Source organism: Amblyraja radiata, chromosome 11 (assembly GCF_010909765.2).
Source record: "Amblyraja radiata isolate CabotCenter1 chromosome 11, sAmbRad1.1.pri, whole genome shotgun sequence".
Taxonomy (NCBI): Eukaryota; Metazoa; Chordata; class Chondrichthyes; order Rajiformes; family Rajidae; genus Amblyraja; species Amblyraja radiata.
This window is the reverse complement of record NC_045966.1, coordinates 41,862,061-41,887,016: the sequence shown is the minus strand read 5'-3', so window position 1 is coordinate 41,887,016 and position 24,956 is coordinate 41,862,061. Positions and strand designations below refer to the sequence as shown.

Here is a 24,956-nt window from a genome sequence, read left to right as displayed (position 1 = left end):
ATGCCGAATTATAGATTCTGCTCATTGCAGATGAGCCCTCCTTAGATTGAGATGGGTAATTAGTCTTTCCCTCTTGTCTTTCCCATTGTCCAAATGATAATTCCAAGTTATGTAATATACTTAAATATCATTACAGAAAGGTTATCCCGCCTTCATTTAGCCAGCCTACATATATGAAAATAATTCGATGCCTAAACAACTCTCCTCCAGATATTGATCTATTATAAAGTGAGTTGGTTATGCCTGGCGTGAGAATAGTTGAAACACACACAAGATTGTCCCAAGAGAAATTGGACGTTGAACGTATTCATGTTTTTATTTTATTTGTCAAATAAGGTCGTTCTCAAATAACGCCCTTGCATCTGCGTTGTTTTCTTCACTAATCCTGAAGACCTTATCATCCTCTTGGCATTTGAACCGTTAAACATTTACTGAGAATCTGGTTATTCAGTTATTATGTTCTTACAGAACTTTGATATCCATGATACATTTCATTTCCAAAAGAAATGTTAAATGTATAGATATTTTCTTTCAAATTGATTTTTAATATCCATTATAATCTCGCTCTAATGGGAACCAAACTCATTTCCAAAAGCTTGAATCTATGAGTCAGCACCTTCCTCTGCCAATGGATCCTCGACTTCCTGACCCTTTGAGCCCAATCAGTGAGGATGGGTGACAAATCATCCTCCACTATAATGTTCAATTATATGTTCACAGCCCCTTACCCCACACCCTATACATTAACCAATGTGCAGCCAAATTGTGCTCTAAATCCATTTACAGGTTTTCTCTTGACACCATCATAGTGGGTCGGATCTGTAACAATGATTAGACGGAGTACAGGAAGAAGATAGAGGGATTGATCACCTTGTTTCAAGTAAACAACCTTTCCCTCATGTTGAGCAACATGAAGGAGATAGTATTGTCTTGAATAAATTAGTTAATGATCATGGCCAATTTGGCATAAATGCTGCCCAAATGGAGATGGTCGAAAGCACAAGGTTCCTCGCCATAAATATCACCAGCAATCTGTCCTGGACCAACCACATTGAAGCTAAGTCCAAGAAAGCACACGAACACCTCTATTTCCTCAGAAGACTTAGGAAGTTGGCATGTCTCCAATGACTGCAAGCAACTTTCACGGATGCACTATAAAAAAAAAACATTCTATTGGCCTGTCTCGCTACTTGGTAGAGCAACAGATCTGCCCAAGACCGCAAGAGATTGCAAAGAGTAATGGATGTAGCTCAGTCATCAAAAATCAACCTGCCCAATATCGACTGCATCTATATTTCACGCTGCCTCGGGAAAGCAACCAACATAATCAATGACCATTTATTCTCCGGACATTCCTTCTTCTCTCTTCTCCCGCCATGCAGAAGGCACAGAAGCTAGAAAGCTCGCACCATCAGATCCAGCAAACAGTTTGTTTCCCGTCGTTATCAGACTACTCAACGGTCCTACCATGAGTCAGGACAGTAGTCCCGTTTCTCAACCTGTCTCATTGGGGCCCTGGCAGGTTTTAAACATCTGCACTTTCCTTGTAACTGATGTTATATAACTTTAACGCTATTTCCGCACTTTTATATTTTCTCTTTGCACTACCTACTATACGTGCATGGCGTGATTGCAGTCCTATGTAGTATGATATGACCGGACAGCACATCGACACAGTTTTTCATTGTATCTCGGTACAAGACACTCATAATATAATATGAATAAAGGCATACATACACTTCCTATCAAAGAGTTGCAATTGGCTATGTTCTCGCAGATATAATCTAAATATCCCATATCACAACTCGCAGATTATTATAGAAACATAGAAACATAGAAAATAGGTGCAGGAGTAGGCTATTCGGCCCTTCGAGCCTGCACCGCCATTCAATATGTTCATGGCTGACCATTCAGCTCGGTATCCTGTATCTGCCTTCTCTCCATACCCCCTGATCCCTTTCGCCACAAGGGCCACATCTAACTCCCTCTTAAATATAGCCAATGAACTGGCCTCAACTACCTTCTGTGGCAGAGCATTCCAGAGATTCACCACTCTCTGTGTGAAAAATGTTTTCCTCACCTCGGTCCTAAAGGAATTCACCATTATCCTTAAACTGTGACCCCTTGTTCTGGACCTTCCCAACATCGGGATCAATCTTCCTGCATCTAGCCTGTCCAACCCCTTAAGAATTTTGTAAGTTTCTATAAAATCCCCCCCTCAATCTTCTAAATTCTAGCGAGTACAAGCCGAGTCTATCCAGTCTTTCTTCATATGAAAGTGCTGACATCCCAGGAATAAGTCTGGTGAACCTTCTCTGTACCCCCTCTATGGCAAGAATGTCTTTCCTCAGATTTGGAGACCAAAATTGTACGCAATACTCCAGGTGTGGTCTCACCAAAACCCTGTACAACTGCAGTAGAACCTCCCTGCTCCTATACTCAAATCCTTTTGCTATGAATGCTAACATACCATTCGCTTTCTTCACTGCCTGCTGCACCTGCATGCCTACTTTCAATGACTGGTGTACCATGACACCCAGGTCTCGTTGCATCTCCCCTTTTCCTAATTGGCTTCAATTCAGATAATAGTCTACTCTCCTGTTTTTGCCACCAAAGTGGATAACCTCACATTTATCCACATTTTACTGCATCTGCCATGCATTTGCCCACTCACCCAGCCTATCCAAGTCACCTTGCAGCCTCCTAGCATCATCCCCACAGCTAACACTGCCCCCCAACTTCGTGTCATCCGCAAACTTGGAGATGTTGCATTCAAATCCCTCGTCCAAATCATTAATATATATTGTAAATAGCTGGGGTCTTTTTATTTTAATGGAATTAAGGGATACAAAACTGGTTCGTTTAATTATCCCTGAGAAAAAGGAATAGTCATGATCATGTTGAATGGTGGGGCATGTAGGAGTAACCGAATATTCTTATTACGTCGCCTGCTCTGATGCTGTTATCTAAACATGGATATCAGCATACACGTTGATGACAAATAAGGGTGAAATTCGCCCTATATTTGTTTGTTTCAGTACTCTGTGCATCATACATGGTTAACTGCTTGTTCATCTCTACGCGAAGATACAGCCCGTTATCACACCTCAAGTTATACAATGATCCACCGCAATCGTCCAGTTGGATCACGTGAGTATGAGAACACGGGTCACGTCTCCGTGCCCGTGATTTGATGACACCGCATCGTTACCAAAGGGAATCGAAACCATTCATAGCTAAAAAGCATTTGCTAATACATCAGCTCAATCTAGATGGACAATGTACCTTGACAGTAAGTTCAAGTCTAATGCCCCTGTCCCACTTGGGAAACCTGAACGGAAACCTCTGGAGACTTTGCGCCCCACCCAAGGTTTCCGTGTGGTTCCCGGAGGTTGTAGGTGGTCTCCGGAGGTTGCAGGTAGTGGAAGCAGGTAGGGAGACTGACAAAAACCTCCGGGAACCTCTGGGAACCGCACGGAAACATTAGGTGGGGCGCAAAGTCTCCAGAGGTTTCCGTTCAGGTTTCCTAAGTGGGACAGGGGCATAACCGATTGCTCAACCTCTCCACTCTATCATATAGCAATGAGGTTTTACCTTACATGCGAACCGAACAGGTGCCACCCGCAACCCACAATTATGCGAATAATTAATTACAAAAGCAGGAGAAGTTGTTTCACAAATTGTTAAATCAATTGACAAATCTTAAACGTGTCAGGCAACGTATGAAGTTTGCCCTGTGCAAGTTGATCATAAAAGAGGATAACGCGAAACTTAATAAGCAGAGACACAAGGAACTATAGGTACTCGAAACGTGAGTAAAATACAAAGTGCTGGGTAACTTAACAGGTCAGACAGCATCTCTGGAGGGATAAGTGGCATTTCGAATTGGCACAATCTGCAGAAGGGCCCGATCCGAAACGATGCGTATCCATGTTCTCCAAAGATGCTATCTGGTCCACTGTGTTACTCCAGCACTGTTTTACACACAATCTAACAAGCATATTTGTCTAGAAATCCAGCTCACAGATAAGTAGTTTTCATCGCGTATTTGTTGACCAGTACAATTACGCTACGAGCGCCTCACCTCACGAATGTTGCTATAATTGTTAGACTGCGATAACTGTGACTGTTCATTATTGCGCACAATTTCGCCCCTGCCACCATCCCTGACGGTAGACGAACTGCACCCGTTGGAGTACAAACAATCTCCTTTGCTGGAAGTGGAAGTGGAACAGGTTCCGTAGCGGTACCGTTGAGAAAGAGGATCGCCTCCAAATACTTCGACATAATTCGGCGGTATCTGAATATTTCTCCTGCCCTTTTGGAAGCTATTCAGCGAGGATCTTGTTGAAAAGCAACAGCATGTATCCAGGGAACACGTATACCCCCCAAATCCGCTTCTGTTTTTGTACACTGTGATAGCAAGGCCAATCAAAATGAGTAAGAAAGTGGAAGAGATGACGCCTAAAGCTATAACTAAGTAAAAGTTTATCTCGCCATCATCTTCAGTTATGTTGTTGACACGAGAAAGAATTTCTGTGTTGTCTTCTGCCACCGACAAGACGAGGGTCATCGTGGCAGAGAGTGTTGGGGTCCCATTATCGTTCCCAACAACAATCAGCCTTTGTTTGTTTGCATCTTTTCTTGCGAAGCTGCGGATTGTCCAGATTTCTCCTGTATCGGGGGAGATAGTGAAAGAGTCCCAGGCCAGTCGACTGGAGAATCTGGTAGGAGAGTCGTGCATTCTGACCTGAGTCAGCATCAGTGGCCGTAATCTTGGTGGCCAGGTAGCCTGGGTCTGCAGAGCGGGATATTGTTTCCGACGCTGTTGAACCGTACTCTGTGTCAGGATGCACGATCACCGGAGCGTTATCATTCTGGTCAAGGATAACTACATCCACCAATGTGGTGGCAGTGTGTGGCGGCTCCCCAGAATCCTTGACCTCGACTTGGATCTGGAAGTTTTTGAGTTGCTCGTAGTCGAAAGTTCTCTGAGCAAATATGTCGCCGTTTTGGGGATTCACCCTGACATAAGTGGACGCAGACTCGCCCAGTGCTTGGCTTTCCAGAACAGAGTAAAATAATTGGGTGTTCTGACTCAAATCTGCATCAACAGCCATGACTGTGATGATTGGTGCACCAATAACGTTATTCTCCATCACGTAAGCCGTGTAGGTAGACTGCGTAAAATGCGGTGGATTGTCATTTATATCCGAAATTTCCACTGTGATGGTTTTCTTGGAGGAGAGGGGAGGAGAGCCCGAATCACTGCACACAATAGGAATGTCATATCTAGAGGTATTTTCTCGGTCCAGCCGCTGATGTGTAAGTAACCTGTAATAATTTCTCAGGGACGAATCCAACGTGAAAGGCAGTCTCGCTGCGATTTCACAATCTACCTGCCCATTATCTCCAGAGTCAGCGTCCGATACACCGATCAAAGCAACAACGGTCCCGGGTGGTGAGTCCTCGCGGACTGGGCTGAACAAAGAGGTTAACTTCACCTCAGGGGCGTTGTCATTGACATCTATAATATTAACCACGACGTGACAATATCCTGCGCTTGGATTAGTACCCTGGTCCAGTGCCTGTATGTTAATCTCAAATATACTTTCTTCCTCATAGTCCAGATTTCCCTTGACTCGGATTTCCCCCGTTTTGGAATCCACATAAAACGATTCACGGACTCTAACAGACGCACGACTACTGAACGAGTACAATATGTCGCCATTGGAGCCATCATCTAAATCCGTGGCGTTTAATTTGATAACCAGTGTTCCTTTGGGCACATTTTCTCGGATACTAACTCTGTAAACGGAGTTTGGAAAGCCGGGCGCATTGTCGTTTTCGTCCTGCACTACAATTATTATCTCAGCAGTGCCCGTCTTAGCAGGGATCCCCCCGTCTTTGGCGAGCAGTCCCAACTTGTATGTCGCTTGCTTTTCTCTATCCAAAGATCGATCCAGCACTAGCACTGGAAACTTGCCGTCCCCACCGCGCGAATCAATGTCAAATGCGAAATATTCGTTGGCTGTCAGCTGGTAGGTCTGCAAGGAATTTGTTCCAACGTCCGAGTCCCGTGCACCCTCCAAGGGAAAGCGCGCTCCTGGCGCTGCATGCTCTGAAATTTTAATGCGTATCTGGCTGTTCGGGAAAGTGGGAGCATTGTCGTTGACGTCCTGAATATCCACTTCAATGCTATACACGGTCAGGGGAGTTTCGACTACAGCCTCCAAAGACAATGTGCATGTTAGGCTTGTTCCACACAACTGTTCCCTGTCGATTCTTTGTTTAACAAACATAATTCCATTGTCTAAATTTACCTCCAAATACTGTTTCCGGGATCCGGGCACAATCTGAAAATTGCGAGCCGTGAGCTCCTTTGTACGTAGCCCCAGATCGTCTGCAATATTTCCAACAAAGGCGCCGAGTTGGAGCTCTTCAGGGATCGAATAGCGAATCTGTCCAGAAGCCACAACCCAGTCGAAAACAACACAATAGAACAGTTGCCAGTTTAAGCTCCAAAATACTCGATAATATCCCATCGCCGGCACAAAGCATTCCAATTGCTTCAGCGCATTGCGGCGCCGCTCGTTCAGTCCTGAAATTTAAGTTCTTGATATATAATTTTCTTGATGAAGAGGCGCTGAAATACATAAGAAAATGGGCCGTGCGACTCCGACAAACCTTCTTTCTCCGAAACTCCCTGGTAGCCGAATGAACCAAGGAAACATTTCGCAATCCGCCATTCAGATTCACACTGTATGAATGTCTGTGATGGTGGATGAGGAGGGAAGGGGGCAGTCCAGATCTCCAGTCACATCGCAGCTTCTGATTGGCAAACGGAATCCCTCAAGTTCGACCAATCTCTGCCATAGGCATTTCTTAAAGTAGCACTGTTTTCTCGGATCAATCAGTTAAATGTAACATGTACAACTGAGCAGCTAAAAATATGTTTAATTGGCAATTTATTCCAGGTTGAATGTTGTAAAGTGAAAATATATAGTAATATTTCCCACTTGTACAATATGCACATACTTAATAAAATATGCCATACGCTATGTTTTCTTGATATATCTGTACACATTATTTAATTAAACTTGATGAATAGCAACATTATAGTTTTATTTTGATTGCTTTTATTGCGTGGCTATTATTTTTACTCATGTTTTATGTCTTTTAATTTATTGTTGTATTTCATATGTAATTTTTGCTCCTTATGTGAGCTGTTATGTTATGTTCTGTTATGTTGTCTGTTTATGATGTCTTGTTTATTCTTCTGTACACCACTTTGGTCAACATTGGTTGTTTTAAAGTGCTTAACAAATAAAGTTGGATTGGATTGGATTGGATATTGTATTCTCGACAACAGAGACAAGTCATTATGATTTAATTACGGAATTACTTTGAGAACAGAATGTGTTCGGAATTGGGAGACTAGTGACCGATAAAAACAAACAAAAAAAAACCCAAAATGGACCTTGGGCGGAAGGGACAACACGAGTTTGAGCATATACTGAAGAAAGGTCTCGACCCAAAACTTAATCTACTCATTTTCTCCAGAGATGCTGCCTGACCTGCTCAGATACTCCAAAATTGTGTTTCTGTCTTCACGCGTGTACGTTGTGTGTGTCACGTGTAAACAACTGATGTAAGTGTGATGCAAATATCTGACGCAAAAATGTACAATGAAACATTATTGTGTTGGAAAGACTTGCAGATGCTGGTTTAAATCGAAGATAGACAGAAAATACTGCAGTAACTCAGCGGAACAGGCAGCATCTCTGGGGAGAAGGAGTGGGTGACGTTGAATAATGAAACATTATTATTTACATGAGAAGGGGGGGGGGGGGGGGGGGTAGAGATACAACGGAAACTTGAAAGGCCACATTTGCACTCAGAAGTTGAAAGGGTGGTTGTAGTTGTTGGCGTCAACGATCCCTGCCCCAGGTCATCACTGAAGAAGTTCCTCAGGGCTGTGTCTTGAGCCGAACCATCTTCAGCTGCTTTATCAATGGCATTCTTTCTATAAGTCAGAGCTGAATCAGTCAGCAATGATTGCTCAAGCTTCAATTGAGGTGGGCATACAGAATGAGTTCCCGGGGGAGTTGGTTGAGGCAGGTCTTATAATGGCATTTAAAATACATTGGAACAATACATCGGATAAATGTTTAGGAACAGTTTAGAGGGATCTGGGCCAAACGCGGGCAAATTAGATTAGTTTAGAGCATTCACCTTGGAAGAGTTTGGCCAAAGGGTCTATTTATGTGCTCAACAATACAATACACTACATTATACATTTTAATTTAAATTGCCAAACCTTCAAAATATCGCTCAAAATACGACTCAATGTTTGATTTAAAGCAGTGCAGTCGCCGACAGAATGCACCAGAATGCTACAACCGTAAATATCTCAATTTAACTTTTTTGATGTACAATAAAGGAGAACATTTGTCCGTATCCGGAAATAACCCCCAAAATTAAAACTACATCATGTTCAGTTGTTAGGTAATCTGATTTACTATCCTATGTGTCATTCCAATATTTCGCAACTAAACCACCCTACCAACAACTAGAGAGCAGTCCTCAGCTGCTATGTACCTCATCGGAGACCCTTGGACTATCTTTCATCCGACATTTTCGGGCATCATCGGGCATTTTTACCGTGAAAGTAGGAGAGAAGGAGCAGCCAGAAGCAGCGAAAGCTACTTTTGGCTGGAAGTAGGTGTCAGGGGGAAAGAAGGTTTAAAAAGCGCGCACAAAACCCAATTCAAGTGTTTACAGTGAAGGTAGGTAAGAAGGAGCAGCCAGAAGCAGCGACAGCTAGTATTGGCTGGAAGTCGGTGAGTCAGAGGGAAAGGGTGAGGATTGACTGATAGGTCGGCACCAGGTGAAGGAGTGCAGGAATTTAATTAAGCAGGAATTGGCTGCGGAATTTAATTTGCAAATTAGTAAATTGGCGAATTAGTCAATTAATCAGCTATTATCCAGGAACAGTTTATTTCGACGACTGCTTTGGTGCCACCTCCTGCACCCACACACAACTGACTGACTTCATCCACTTCACCACTAACTTTCATCCGGCACTCAAATACACCTGGACCATTTCCGACACTTCCCTACCATTCCGTGACCTCCCTATCTCCATTGCAGGTGATATACTTCTGACCGACATCCATTATAAACTTACTGACTCCCATGGCTATCTGGACTACACATCTTCCCACCCTGCTTCCTGTAAAGACTCCATCCTCTACTCCCAATTCCTCCGTCTACGCCGCATCTGCGCCCAGGATGAGGCATTCCACACCAGGGCATCTGAAATGCCCTCATTCTTCAGGGAACGGGGGTTCGCCTCCTCCACCATAGATGAGGCTCGCACCAGGGTCTCTACCATACCCCGCAACACTGCTCTCTCCCCCCATCCCCCCACTCGCAACAAGGGCAGAGTCCCCCTAGTTCTCACCTTTCACCCCACCAGCCGTCACATACAACAATTAATCCTCCGTCAGTTTCGGCACCTCCAACGTGACCCCACCACTCGCCACATCTTTCCATCTCCTCCCATGTCTGCCTTCCGCAAAGACCGCTCCCTCCGCAACTCCCTTGTCAATTCTTCCCTTCCATCCCGTACCTCCCCCTCCCCTGGCACTTTCCATTGCAACCGCAAGAGATGCAACACTTGTCCCTTTACCTCCCCCATCGACTCCATTCAAGGACCCAAGCAGTCGTTCCACGTGCGACAGAGGTTCACCTGCATCTCCTCCAACCTCATCTATTTCATCCGCTGCTCTAGATGTCAGCAGATCTACATCGGTGAGACCAAGCGGAGGCTGGGCGATCGTTTATCCGAACACCTCCGCTCGGTCCGCAATAACCAACCTGACCTCCCGGGGGCATGAACATTGAATTCTCCCAATTTTGTTAGTCCTTGCTGTCTCCAACACTTCCTCAGCCTTGGGGCTGTCTCCTCCCATCCCTCAGCCTTCGGGCTCCTTCTCCTTTTTCCTGTCTTCTCCCCGCCCCCCATCTGTATGAAGAAGGGGTTCGGCCTGAAACGTTGCATATTTCCTTCGCTCCATAGATGCTGCTGCACCCGCTGAGTTTCTCCAGCATTTTTGTGTACCTTCGATTTTCCAGCATCTGCAGTTCCTTCTTAAACAGTTTATTTCCCGTCGTTATCAGACTACTCAGCGGGCATACCATGAGTCAGGACAGTAGTCCCTATCTCCCAACCTATCTCATTGGGGCCCTGGCAGGTTTTAAATATCTGCACTTTCCTTGTAACTAATGTTATATAGCTCTAACCTATTTTCCGTACCCTTATATTTTCTCTTTGCACTACCTACTATACGTGCATGGCGTGATTGCAGTCCTATGTAGTATGACATGACCGGACTGCGCTTCAACACAGCTTTTCATTGTGTCTCGGTACAAGACACTAATAATATAATATGAATAAAGGCATACATACACTTCCTATCAAAGACTTGCAATTGGCTATGTTCTCCCAGATAGAATCTAATTATCCCTTATTACAACTCGCAGATTATTATCTTTTCTTTTTAATGGAATTAAGGGATACAAAACTGGTGCGTTTAATTATCCCTGAGAAAAATGAATAGTCATGATCTTGTTGAATGGTGGGGCATGTAGGAGTAACCGAAACTCCTTATTACGTCGCCTGCTCTGAAGCTGTCAGCTTAACATCGATATCAGCATACATGTTGATGACAAATAAGGATGACATTCGCCCTATATTTGACTGCTTCAGTCCACTCTGTGCATCATACATGGTCAACTGCTTGTTCATCTCTACGCGAAGATACAGCCCGTTTTCACACCTCAAGTTATACAAGATCTACCGCAATCGTCCACTTGGGGCCAGTTCATTGGCTATATTTAAGAGGGAATTAGATGTGGCCCTTGTGGCTAAAGGTATCAGGGGGTATGGAGAGAAGGCAGGTACAGGATACTGAGTTGGATGATGAGCCATGATCATATTGAATGGCGGCGCAGGCTCGTAGGGCCGAATGGCCTACTCCTGCACCTATTTTCTATGTTTCTATGTTTATATGGATCACGTGAGTATGAGAACATGGAACACGTCTCCGTGCCTGTGATTTGATGACACCGCATCGATGCCAAAGGGAATCGAAACTATTCATAGCTAAAAAGCATTTGCTAATACATCAGCCTAATCAAGATGGACTATGTACCTGACAGTAAGTTCAAGTCTAACCGATTGCTGAATTTCTGCACTCTATAATATAGCAATGAGGTTTTACCTTACATGCGAAACGAACTGGTGTAACCCACAACCCACAATTATGCGAATAATTACTTGCAAAAGCAGAAGAAGTTGCAACATGAACCACAATTGTTTCACACATTGCTCACGATGAATCAATCTTAAACGTGTCAGGCAACGTATGAAGTTTGCCCTGTGCAAGTTGATCATAAAAGAGGATAACGCGAAACTTATTAAGCAGAGACACAAGGAAATATAGGTGCTCGAAACGTGAGTAAAATACAAAGTGCTGGGTAACTTAACAGGTCAGACAGCATCTCTGGGGGGGGCATGGATAAGGCATTTCGGATTAGCACAGTCTGCAGAAGGGCCGGGTCCGAAACGTTGCTTACCCATGTTCCCCAAAGATGCTCTCTGGCCCGCTGTGTTACTCCAGCACAGTTTTACACACAATCTAACAAGCATATTTGTCTAGAAATCCAGCTCAATCATAAGTAGTTTTCAACGCATATTTGTTGACCAGTACAATTACGCTACGAGCGCCTCACCTCACCAATGTTGTTATAATTGTTAGACTGCGATGACTGTGACAGTTCATTATTGCGCACAATTTCGCCCCTGCCACCATTCCTGACGGTAGACGAACTGCACCCGTTGGAGTACAAACAATCTCCTTTGCTGGAAGTGGAACAGGTTCCGTAGCGGTACCGTTGAGAAAGAGGATCGCCTCCAAATACTTCGACATAATTCGGCGGTATCTGAATATTTCTCCTGCCCTTTTGGAAGCTATTCAGCGAGGATCTTGTTGAAAAGCAACAGCATGTATCCAGGGAACACGTATAACCCCCAAATCCGTTTCTGTTTTTGTACACTGTGATAGCAAGGCCAATCAAAATGAGTAAGAAAGTGGAAGAGATGATGCCTAAAGCTATAACTAAGTAAAAGCTTATATCGCCAGCATCTTCAGTTAAGTTGTTGACACGAGAAATAATTTCCATGTTTTCTTCTGCCACCGACAAGACGAGGGTCATCGTGGCAGAGAGTGTTGGGGTCCCATTATCGTTCACAACAACAATCAGCCTTTGCTTGCTTGCATCTTTTCTTGCGAAGCTGCGGATTGTCCAGATTTCTCCTGTATCGGGGGAGATAGTGAAAAGTCCCTGGTCAGTCGACTGGAGAATCTGGTAGGAGAGCCGTGCATTCTGACCCGAGTCAGTATCAGTGGCCGTAATCTTGGTGACCAGGTAGCCTGGGTCTGCAGAGCGGGATATTGTCTCCGACGCTGTTGAACCGTACTCTGTGTCAGGATGCACGATCACCGGGGCATTATCATTCTGGTCAAGGATAACTACATCCACCAATGTGGTGGCAGTGTGTGTCGGCTCCCCAGAATCCTTGGCCTGGACTTGGATCTGGAAGTTTTTGAGTTGCTCGTAGTCGAACGTTCTCTGAGCAAATATGTCGCCGTTTTGGGGATTGACCCCGACATAAGTGGACGCAGACTCGCCCAGTGCTTGGCTTTCCAGAACAGAGTAAAATAATTCGGAGTTCTGACTCAAATCTGCATCAACAGCCATGACTGTGATAATTGGTGCCCCAATAACGTTATTCTCCATCACGTAAACCGTGTAGGTAGACTGCGTAAAATGCGGCGGATTGTCATTTATATCCGAAACTTCCACTGTGATGGATTTCCTGGAGGAGAGGGGAGGAGAGCCAGAATCACTGCACACAATAGGAATGTCATAGCTAGAGGTATTTTCTCTGTCCAGCCGCTGATGTGTAAGTAACCTGTAATAATTCCTCAGGGACGAATCCAACGTGAAAGGCAGTCTCGCTGCGATTTCACAATCTACCTGCCCATTATCTCCAGAGTCAGCGTCCGATACACCGATCAAAGCAACAACGGTCCCGGGTGGTGAGTCCTCGCGGACTGGGCTGAACAAAGAGGTTAACTTCACCTCAGGGGCGTTGTCATTGACATCCATAATACTAACCACGACGTGACAGTAACCGGCACTTGGATTAGTACCCTGGTCCAGTGCCTGTATGTTAATCTCAAATATACTTTCTTCTTCATAGTCCAGATTTCCCTTGACTCGGATTTCCCCCGTTTTGGAATCCACATAAAATGATTCACGGACTCTAACAGACGTATGACTACTGAACGAGTACAATATGTCGCCATTGGAGTCATCATCTAAATCCGTGGCGTTTAATTTGATAACCAGCGTTCCTTTGAGCACATTTTCTCGGATACTAACTCTGTAACCGGAGTTTGGAAAGCCGGGCGCATTGTCGTTTTCGTCCTGCACTACAATTATTATCTCAGCAATTCCCGTCTTAGCAGGGATCCCCCCGTCTTTGGCGAGCAGTCCCAACTTGTATGTCGCTTGCTTTTCTCTGTCCAAAGATCGATCCAGCACTAGCACTGGCAACTTGCCGTCCCCACCGCGCGAGTCAATGTCTAATGCGAAATATTCGTTGGCAGTCAGCTGGTAGGTCTGCAAGGAATTTGTTCGAACGTCCGAGTCCCGTGCACCCTCCAAGGGAAAGCGCGCTCCCGGCGCTGCATGTTCTGAGATTTTAAGGCGTATCTGGCTGTTCGGGAAAGTGGGAGCATTGTCGTTGACGTCCTGAATCTCCACTTCAATGCGATACACGGTCAGGGGATTTTCGACTACAGCCTCCAAAGACAATGTGCATGTTAGGCTTGTTCCACACAACTGTTCCCTGTCGATTCTTTGTTTAACAAACATAATTCCATTGTCTAAATTTACCTCCAAATACTGTTTCCGGGAACCGGGCACAATCTGAAAATTGCGAGCCGTGAGCTCCTTTGTACGTAGCCCCAGATCGTCTGCAATATTTCCAACAAAGGCGCCGAGTTGGAGCTCTTCAGGGATCGAATAGCGAATCTGTCCAGAAGCCACAACCCAGTTGAAAATAACACAATAGAACAGTTGCCAGTTTAAGCTCCAAAATACTCGATAATATCCCATCGCCGGCACAAAGCATTCCAATTGCTTCAGCGCATTGCGGCGCCGCTCGTTCAGTCCTGAAAATTAAGTTCTTGATATATAATTTTCTTGATGAAGAGGCGCTGAAATACATAAGAAAATGGGCCGTGCGACTCCGACAAACCTTCTTTCTCCGAAACTCCCTGGTAGCCGAATGAACCAAGGAAACGTTTCGCAGTCCGCCATTCAGATTCACACTGTATGAATGTCTGTGATGGTGGATGAGGAGGGAAGGGGGCAGTCCAGATCTCCAGTCACATCGCAGCTTCTGATTGGCAAACGGAATCCCTCAAGTTCGACCAATCTCTGCCATAGGCATTTCTTAAAGCAGCACTGTTTTCTCGGATCATTCAGTTAAAATTAACATTCACAACTTAGCAGCTAAAAATATTTACCCTCTTAAATATGAAATTTTAATTGCCAATTCATTCCAGGTGAAATGTTGTAAACTGCAAATGTAAAGTAATATTTTCCACTTGTACAATATGCACATACTTAAGTAAATATGTCATACGCTTTCCTACGTTTTCTTGATATATCTGTACACGTTATTTAATTAAACTTGATGAATAGCAACATAATAGTTTTATTGTATTCTCGACAACAGATGCAAGTTCTTATGATTTAATTACGGAATTACTTTGAAAAGAGTGTGCTGGGAATTGGGAGACTAGTGACCGATAAAAACAAACAAAAAAAAAACCAAAATGGACCTTGGGCGGAAGGGACAAACACCAGTTTGAGCATATACAGAAGAAAGGTCTCGACCCAAAACTTCATCTACTCCTTTTCTCCAGAGATGTTGCCTGACCTGCTCAGTTACTCCAACATTTTGTGTCTGTCTTCACGCGTGTACGTTGTGCGTGTCACGTGTAAACAACTGATGTAAGTGCGATGCAAATATCTGACGCAAAAATGAAAAATTAAACATTATTGTGCAGGAAAGAACTGCAGATGCTGGTTTAAATCAAAGATAGGCATAAAATACTGGAGTAACTCAGCGGAACAGGCAGCATCTCTGGAGCGAAGGAGTGGGTGACGTTGAATAATGGAACATTATTATTTACATGAGAAGGGGGGGGGGGGGGGAGATACAACGGAAACTTGAAAGACCACATTTGCACTCAGAAGTTGAAAGGGTGGTTGTGGTTGTTGGCGTCAATGATCCCTGCCCCAGATCATCAATGAAGAAGTTCCTCAGGGCTGTGTCTTGAGCCCAACCATCTTCAGCTGTTTTATCAATGTTATTCTTTCTATAACTCAGAGATGAATCAGTCATCAATGATTGCTCAAGATTCAATTGAGGTGGGTATGAGTCCAGAATGAGTTGCCGGGGGAGTTGGTTGAGGCATATAATGGCATTTAAAATACATTGGAACAATACATCGGATAAATGTTTAGGAACAGTTTAGAGGGACCTGGGCCGAACGCGGGCAAATTAGATTAGTTTAGAGCATTCACCTTGGAAGAGTTGGGCCAAAGGGTCTATTTATGTGCTCAACAATACAATACACTACATTATACATTTTAATTCAAATTGCCAAACCTTCAAAATATCGCTCAAAATACGAGTCAATATTTGATTTCAAGCAGTGCAGTCGCTGACAGAATGCACCAGAATGCTACAACCGTAAATATCTCAATTTAACTTTTTTGATGTACAATAGAGAACACTTGTCCGTATCCGGAAATAACCCCCAAAATTAAACCTACATCATGTTCAGTTGTTAGGTAATCTGATTTACTATCCTATGTGTCATTCCAATATTTCGCAACTAAACCACCCTAACAACAACTAGAGAGCAGTCCTCATCTGCTATGTACCTCATCGGAGACCCTTGGACTATCTTTCATCCGACATTTTCGGGCATCATCGGACATTTTAACGTGAAGGTAGGAGAGAAGGAGCAGCCAGAAGCAGCGAAAGCTACTATTGGCTGGAAGTAGGTGTCAGGGGGAAAGAGGGTTTAAAAAGGGCGCACAAAACCCAATTCAATGTTTACCGTGAAGGCAGGAGAGAAGGATCAGCCAGAAGCAGCGACAGCTGGTATTGGCTGGAAGTCGATTAGTCAGAGGGAAAGGGTGAGGATTGGCTGATAGGCCGGCTGTAGGTGAAGGAGTGCAGGAATTGGCTGCGTAATTTAATTTGCAAATTAGTAAATTGGCGAATTAGGCAATTAATCAGCTATTATCCAGGAACAGTTTATTTCGACGGCTGCTTTGCTGCCACCTCCTGCACCCACACACAACTGACTGACTTTATCCACTTCACCACTAACTTCCATCCGGCACTCAAATACACCTGGACCATTTCCGACACTTCCCTACCATTCCGTGACCTCACTATCTCCATTGCAGGTGATATACTTCTGACCGATATCCACTATAAACTTACTGACTCCCATGGCTATCTGGATTACATTCTTCCCACCCTGCTTCCTGTAAGGACTCCATCCCCTTCTCCCAATTCCTTCGTCTACGATGCATCTGCTCCCAGGATGAGGCATTCCACACCAGGGCATCTGAAATGTCCTCATTCTTCAGGGAACGGGGGTTCTCCTCCCCCACCATATATGAGGCTCGCACCGGGGTCTCTACCATACCTCGCAACACTGTTCTCTCTCCCCATCCCCCCACTCGCAACAAGGGCAGAGTCCCCTAATCCTCACCTTTCACCCCACCAGCCGTCACATACAACAAGTAATCCTCCGTCAGTTTCGGCACCTCCAACGTGGCCCCACCACTCGACACATCTTCCCATCTCCCCCCATGTCTGCCTTCCGCAAAGACCGCTCCCTCCGCAACTCCCTTTTCAATTCTTCCCTGCCCTCCCGTACCACCCCCCCCCCCCCCCCCCCCCCGCCCCCCCTGGGCAATTTCCATTGCAACCGCAAGAGATGCAACACTTGTCACTTTACCTCCCCCCTCGACTCCATTCAAGGATCCAAGCAGTCGTTCCAGGTGCGACAGAGGTTCACCTGCATCTCCTCCAACCTCATCTATTTCATCCGCTTCTCTAGATGTCAACAGATCTACATCGGTGAGACCAAGCGGAGGCTGGGCGATCGTATATCCGAACACCTCCGCTCGGTCCGCAATAACCAACCTGACCTCCCGGGGGCATGAACATTGAATTCTCCCAATTTTGTTAGTCCTTGCTGTCTCATCCCATCCCTCAGCCTTCGGCTCCTCCTCCTCCTTTTTCCTTTCTACTCCCCCGCCACCCCTATCAGTCTGAAGAAGGGTTTCGGCCCGAAACGTAGTCCATTTCCTTCGCTCCATAGATGCTGCTGCACCCGCTGAGTTTCTCCAGCAACTGCAGTTCCTTCTTAAACAGTTTATTTCCCGTCGTTATCAGACTACTCAGCGGTCATACCATGAGTCAGGACAGTAGTCCCGATCTCCCAACCTATCTCATTGGGGCCCTGGCAGGTTTTAAACATCTGCACTTTCCTTGTAACTAATGTTATATAGCTCTAACCTATTTTCCGTACCCTTATATTTTCTCTTTGCACTACCTACTATACGTGCATGGCGTGATTGCAGTCCTATGTAGTATGACATGACCGGACTGTGCTTCAACACAGTTTTTCATTGTGTCTCGGTACAAGACACTAATAATATAATATGAATAAAGGCATACATACACTTCCTATCAAAGACTTGCAATTGGCTATGTTCTCCCAGATAGAATGTAATTATCCCTTATTACAACTCGCAGATTATTATCTTTTCTTTTTAATGGAATTAAGGGATACAAAACTGGTGCGTTTAATTATCCTTGAGAAAAATGAATAGTCATGATCTTGTTGAATGGTGCGGCATGTAGGAGTAACCGAAACTCCTTATTACGTCGCCTGCTCTGAAGCTGTTAGCTTAACATCGATATCAGCATACATGTTGATGACAAATAAGGATGACATTCGCCCTATATTTGACTACTTCAGTCCACTCTGTGCATCATACATGGTCAACTGCTTGTTCATCTCTACACGAAGATACAGCCCGTTTTCACACCTCAAGTTATACAAGATCTACCGCAATCGTCCATTTGGGGCAAGTTCATTGACTATATTTAAGAGGGAGTTAGATGTGGCCCTTGTGGCTAAAGGGATCAGAGGGTATGGAGAGAAGGCAGGTACAGGATACTGAGTTGGATGATTAGCCATGATCATATTGAATGGCGGCGCAGGCTCGAAGGGCCGAATGGCCTACTCCTGCACCTATTTTCTATGTTTCTATGTGTATATGGATCACGTGAGTATGAGAACATGGAACACGTCTCCGTGCCTGTGATTTGATGACACCGCATCGTTACCAAAGGGAATCGAAACTATTCATAGCTAAAAAGCATTTGCTAATACATCAGCTCAATCTAGATGGACAATGTACCTGACAGTAAGTTCAAGTCTAACCGATTGCAGAACTTCTGCACTATATCATATAGCAATGAGGTTTTACCTTACATGCTAAACGAACTGGTGTCACCCACAACCCACAATTATGCGAATAAGTAATTGCAAAAGCAGGAGAAGCTGCAACATGAACCGCAATTGTGTCACTCATTGTTCATGGTGAATCATTCTTAAACGTGTCAGGCAACGTATGAAGTTTGCCCTGTGCAAGTTGATCATAAAAGAGGATAACGTGAAACTTATTAAGCAGAGACACAAGGAAATATAGGTGCTCGAAACTTGAGTAAAATACAAAGTGCTGGGTAACTTAACAGGTCAGACAGCATCTCTGGAGGGCATGGATCAGTGGCATTTCGGATTGGCACAGTCTGCAGAAGGGCCGGGTCCGAAACGTTGCTTATCCATGTTCTCCAAAGATGCTATCTGGCCCACTGTGTTACTCCAGCACTGTTTTAGTAGTTCAAGTAGTTTTCAACGCATATTTGTTGACCAGTACAATCACGCTACGAGCGCCTCACCTCACCAATGTTGCTATAAATGTTAGACTGCGATGACTGTGGCTGTTCATTATTGCGCACAAATTCGCCCCTGCCACCATTCCTGACGGTAGACGAACTGCACCCGTTGGAGTACAAACAATCTCCTTTGCTGGAAGTGGTTCCGTAGCGGTACCGTTGAGAAAGAGGATCGCCTCCAAATACTTCGACATAATTCGGCGGTATCTGAATATTTCTCCTGCCCCTTTGGAAGCTATTCAGCGAGGATCTCGTTGAAAAGCAACAGCATGTATCCAGGGAACACGTATACCCCCCAAATCCGTTTCTGTTTTTGTACACTGTGATAGCAAGGCCAATCAAAATGAGTAAGAAAGTGGAAGAGATGATGCCTAAAGCTATAACTAAGTAAAAGCTTAAATCGTCAGCATCTTCAGTTAAGTTGTTGACACGAGAAAGAATTTCTATGTTGTCTTCTGCCACCGACAAGATGAGGGTCATAGTGGCAGAGAGTGTTGGGGTACCATTATCGTTCACAACAACAATCAGCCTTTGCTTGTTTGCATCTTTTCTTGCGAAGTTGCGGATTGTCCAGATTTCTCCTGTATCGGGGGAGATAGTGAAAAGTCCCAGGTCAGTCGCCTGGAGAATCTGATAGGAGAGACGTGCATTCTGACCCGAGTCAGCATCAGTGGCCGTAATCTTGGTGACCAGGTAGCCTGGGTCTGCAGAGCGGGATATTGTCTCCGACGCTGTTGAACCGTACTCTGTGTCAGGATGCACGATCACCGGAGCGTTATCATTCTGGTCAAGGATAACTACATCCACCAATGTGGTGGCAGTGTGTGGCGGCTCCCCAGAATCCTTGGCCTGGACTTGGATCTGGAAGTTTTTGAGTTGCTCGTAGTCGAATGTTCTCTGAGCAAATATGTCGCCGTTTTGGGGATTGACCCGGACATAAATGGACACAGCCTCGCCCAGTGCTTGGCTTTCCAGAACAGAGTAAAATAATTGGGAGTTCTGACTCAAATCTGCATCAACAGCCATGACTGTGATGATTGGTGCCCCAATAACGTTATTTTCCATCACGTAAGCCGTGTAGGTAGACTGCGTAAAATGCGGCGGATTGTCATTTATATCCGAAACTTCTACTGTGATGGTTTTCCTGGAGGAGAGGGGAGGAGAGCCAGAATCACTGCACACAATCGGAATGTCATAGCTAGAGGTATTTTCTCTGTCCAGCCGCTGATGTGTAAGTAACCTGTAATAATTCCTCAGGGACGAATCCAACGTGAAAGGCAGTCTCGCTGCGATTTCACAAACTACCTGCCCATTCTCTCCAGAGTCAGCGTCCCATACACCGATCAAAGCAACAACGGTCGCGGGTGGTGAGTCCTCGCGGACTGGGCTGAACAAAGAGGTTAACTTCACCTCAGGGGCGTTGTCATTGACATCTATAATATTAACCAGAACACGACAGTATCCGGCACTTGGATTAGTACCCTGGTCCATTGCCTGTATGTTAATCTCAAATATACTTTCTTCCTCATAGTCCAGATTTCCATTGACTCTGATTTCCCCCGTTTTGGAATGCACGTAAAACGATTCACGGACTCTTACAGACGCATGAGTACTAAACAAGTACAATATATCGCCATTGGAGCCATCATCTAAATCCGTGGCGTTTAATTTGATAACCAGCGTTCCTTTGGGCACATTTTCTCGGATACTAACTCTGTAAACGGAGTTTTGAAAGCCGGGCGCATTGTCGTTTTCGTCCTGCACTACAATTATTATCTCAGCAGTGCCCGTCTTAGCAGGGATTCCCCCGTCTTTGGCGAGTAGTCCCAACTTGTATGTCGCTTGCTTTTCTCTATCCAAAGACCGACCCAGCACTAGCTCTGGCAACTTGCCGACCCCACCGCGCGAGTCAATATCTAATGAGAAATATTCGTTGGCAGTCAGCTGGAAGGTCTGCAAGGAATTTGTTCCAACGTCCGAGTCCCGTGCACCCTCCAAGGGAAAGCGCGCTCCCGGCGCTGCAAGCTCTGAGATTTTAAGGCGTATCTGGCTGTTCGGGAAAGTGGGAGCATTGTCGTTGACGTCCTGAATCTCCACTTCAATGCGATACACGGTCAGGGGATTTTCGACTACAGCCTCCAAAGACAATGTGCATGTTAGGCTTGTACCACACAACTGTTCCCTGTCGATTCTTTGTTTAACAAACATAATTCCATTGTCTAAATTTACATCCAAATACTGTTTCCGGGAACCGGGCACAATCTGAAAATTGCGAGCCGTGAGTTCCTTTGTACGTAGCCCCAGATCGTCTGCAATATTTCCAACAAAGGCGCCGAGTTGGAGCTCTTCAGGGATCGAATAGCGAATCTGTCCAGAAGCCACAACCCATTTGAAAACAACACAATAGAACAGTTGCCAGTTTAAGCTCCAAAATACTCGATAATATCCCATCGCCGGCACAAAGCATTCCAATTGCTTCAGCGCATTGCGGCGCCGCTCGTTCAATCCTGAAAATTAAGTTCTTGATATATAATCTTCTTGATGAAGAGGCGCTGAAATACATAAGAAAACGGGCCATGCGAGTCCGACAAACCTTCTTTCTCCGAAAATCCCTGGTAGCCGAATAAACCAAGGACACATTTCGCAGTCCGCCATTCAGATTCTCACTGTATGAATGGCTGTGGTGGTGGATGAGGAGGGAAGGGGGCAGTCCAGATCTCCAGTCACATCGCAGCTTCTGATTGGCAAACGGAATCCCTCAAGTTCGACCAATCTCTGCCATGGGCATTTCTTAAAGCAGCACTGCATTCTCGGATCATTCAGTTAAAATTAACATTTACAACTGAGCAGCTAAAAATATTTACCCTCTTAAATATGAAAATTTAATTGCCAATTGATTCCAGGTTGAACGTTGTAAAGTTAAAATATATAGTAATATTTCTCACTTGTACAATATGCACATGCACAATATGCACATATTAAATACGCTTTCCTATGTTTTCTTGATATATCTGTACACATTTTATTAATTAAACTTGATGAATAGCAACATTATAGTTTTATTGTATTCTCGACAACAGAGGCAAGTTCTTATGATTTAATTACGGAATTACTTTCAGAACAGAGTGTGTTGGGAATTGGGAGACTAGTGACCGATAAAAAAACAATCAAAAAACCCCCAAAATGGACCTTGGGCGGAAGGGACAACACGAGTTGAGCACATACTGAAGAAAGGTCTCGAGCCAAAACGTCATCTACTCATTTTCTCCAGAGATGCTGCCTGACCTGCTCAGTTACTCCAACATTGTGTCTCTGGCTTCACGGGTGTACGTTGTGTGTGTCACGTGTAAACAACTGATGCAAGTGCCATGCAAATATCTGACACAAAAATGAACAATGAATCATTATTGTGTTGGAAAGAACTGCAGATGCTGGTTTAAATCGAAGATAGGCACAAAATACTGGAGTAACTCAGCGGAGCAGGCAGCATCTCTGGAGAGAAGGAGTGGGAGACGTTGAATAATGAAACTTTATTCTTTACATGAGAAGGGGGGAGATACAACGGAAACTTGAAAAGCCACATTTGCACTCAAGTTGAAAGGGTGGTTGTAGTTGTTGGCGTCAATGATCCCTGCCACATGTCATCACAGAAGAAGTTCCTCAGGGCAGTGTCTTGAGCCCAACCATCTTCAGCTGTTTTATCAATGACATTCTCTCTATGTCAAAGCTGAATAAGTCATCAATGATTGCTCAAAATTCAATTGAGGTGGGTATACAGAACGAGTTGCCGGGGGAGGTGGTTGACGCAGATCCTATAATGGCATTTAAAATACATTGGAACAATACATCGGATAAATGTATAGGAACAGTTTAGAGGGATCTGAGCCAAACGCGGGCAAATTAGATTAGTTTAGAGCTTTCACCTTGGAAGAGTTGGGCCAAAAGTCTATTTATGTGCTCAACAATACAATACACTATATTATGCATTTTAATTTCAATTGCCAAACCTTCAAAATATCGCTCAAAATACGACTCAATGTTTAATTTCAAGCAGTGCAGTCGCTGACAGAATGCACCAGAGAGCTACAACCTCTCAATTTCTCATAAATATCTTAATTTAATTTTGTTGATGTACAATAGAGGAGAACACTTGTCCGTATCCGGAAATAACCCCAAAATTAAAACTACATCATGTTCAGTTGTTAGGTAATTTGATTTACTATACTATGTGTCATTCCAATATTTCGCAACTAAACCACCCTAACAACAACTAGAGAGCAGCCCTCAGCTGCTATGTACCTCATTGGAGACCATTGGACTATCTTTCATCCGACATTTTCGGGCATCATCGGGCATTTTTACCGTGAAGGTAGGAGAGAAGGAGCAGCCAGAAGCAGCGAAAGCTACTTTTGGCTGGAAGTAGGTCAGTCAGAGGGAAAGGTGGTTTAAAAAGCGCGCTCAAAACCCAATTCAAATGTTTACAGTGAAGGTAGGAAAGACTGAGCAGCCAGAAGCAGCGACAGCGAGTATTGGCTGGAAGTCGGTGAGTCAGAGGGAAAGGGCGAGGATTGGCTGAGAGGTCGGCAGCAGGTGAAGGAGTGCAGGAATTTATTTAAGCAGGAATTGACGGCGGAATTTAATTTGCAAATTGGTAAATTGGCGAATTAGGTAATTAATCAGCCATTATAAGCAAGGTTGCTCTAGTGGAGCGGCCAGTCACGGAAGTGCATTGTCGAGGGAAGTGCGAGTCTTCTGCGAGGAGGCTGGGGAGAGGAGAGGAGAGGAGAGGAGAGGAGACTACGCCACACGTTGGAGAGGACTGGACACGGTGAAGATATGACGGGTAAGCTGGTTCAGTGTGAGGCTTGCAGGATGTGGGAGGTCAGCGACACTGATGGTGCCTCTGGCTATTACAACTGTGGAAAGTGTGTCCCAGTTCAGCTCCTGAAGAGCTGTGTTGGGGCACAGGAGAAGCGAATTGATGACCTCAGGATCATCCGGGGAAACGAGAGTTTCCTAGACTAGACCTACAGCGAGATCGTTACACCGAAGAAACCCGAAGAGAGAAGGTGGGTGACGATGGGGAAGGGAAGGAAGCTTGGAGTACAGGAGACCCCGGAGGATGTACCTCTTGAAAACCGGCTCGCCCTCTTGGAAGCTGTCGGGCCAGAAGACACTGCCGTTATGTGCGGGGGGAAAGTACTTCGAGTCAAAAGGTGACGCTGAGGTAAAACCGAAGAGACAGAGGTCAGGCAGAGCCGTGGTAGTAGGGGACTCCATCGTGAGAGGTACAGACAGGGGTTTCTGTGGCAACAGGTGGGAGTCAAGGATGGTGTGTTGCTGAGGCAAAGAAATAAAGTGGATGAGCTTGAGACTCGGTTAGAAATTGGCAAGTATGATGGTGTGGGAATTGCAGAGGCATGGCTGCAAGAGCACCAGAGCTGGGAACTGAATATTCAAGGGTATATGTCCTATCGAAAAGGTGGGCAGAGGGGGTGGGATAGCTCTGTTGGTGAGGAATGAAATCCAGTCCCTTGCGAGGGGTCGCATAGAATCAGGAAATGTAGAGTCAGTATGGATAGAACTGAGAAATTGTAAGGGTAGAAAAACCCTAATGGGAGTTATCTCCAGGCCCCCAGACAATAGCCTGGATATAGGGTACAAGTTGAATCAAGAGTTAAAATTGGCATGTAGCAAAGGTAATGCTACGGTTGTTATGGGAGATTTCAACATGCAGGTAGACTGGGAAAACCAG

At 44.9% G+C, this 24,956-nt stretch overlaps 2 protein-coding genes across 10 annotated transcripts in view; both read right to left on the bottom strand.

The window, feature by feature from the left end:
* LOC116978589 (protocadherin beta-15-like) overlaps nt 1-24,956 on the bottom strand; it is a 216,984-nt gene that overhangs the window by 80,716 nt on the left and 111,312 nt on the right. Inside the window, exon 1 of one of the 9 annotated variants that reach the window (XM_033029830.1) lies at nt 19,205-21,846. The exons of 7 other annotated variants lie outside the window; for them this stretch is intronic. In XM_033029830.1, the coding sequence (XP_032885721.1) occupies nt 19,205-21,652 (2,448 nt within the window). In that variant the 5' untranslated portion in view covers nt 21,653-21,846. Of the gene's footprint in view, nt 1-11,799; nt 14,506-19,204; nt 21,847-24,956 lie in introns of those variants that run through there. One more of the 9 variants, XM_033029829.1, reaches the window with a different exon arrangement.
* LOC116978729 (protocadherin-10-like) lies at nt 4,476-6,545 on the bottom strand. The gene has a single exon (XM_033030046.1). The coding sequence runs from the start codon at nt 6,543-6,545 to the stop codon at nt 4,599-4,601; it is 1,947 nt and encodes a 648-aa protein (XP_032885937.1). The 3' UTR covers nt 4,476-4,598.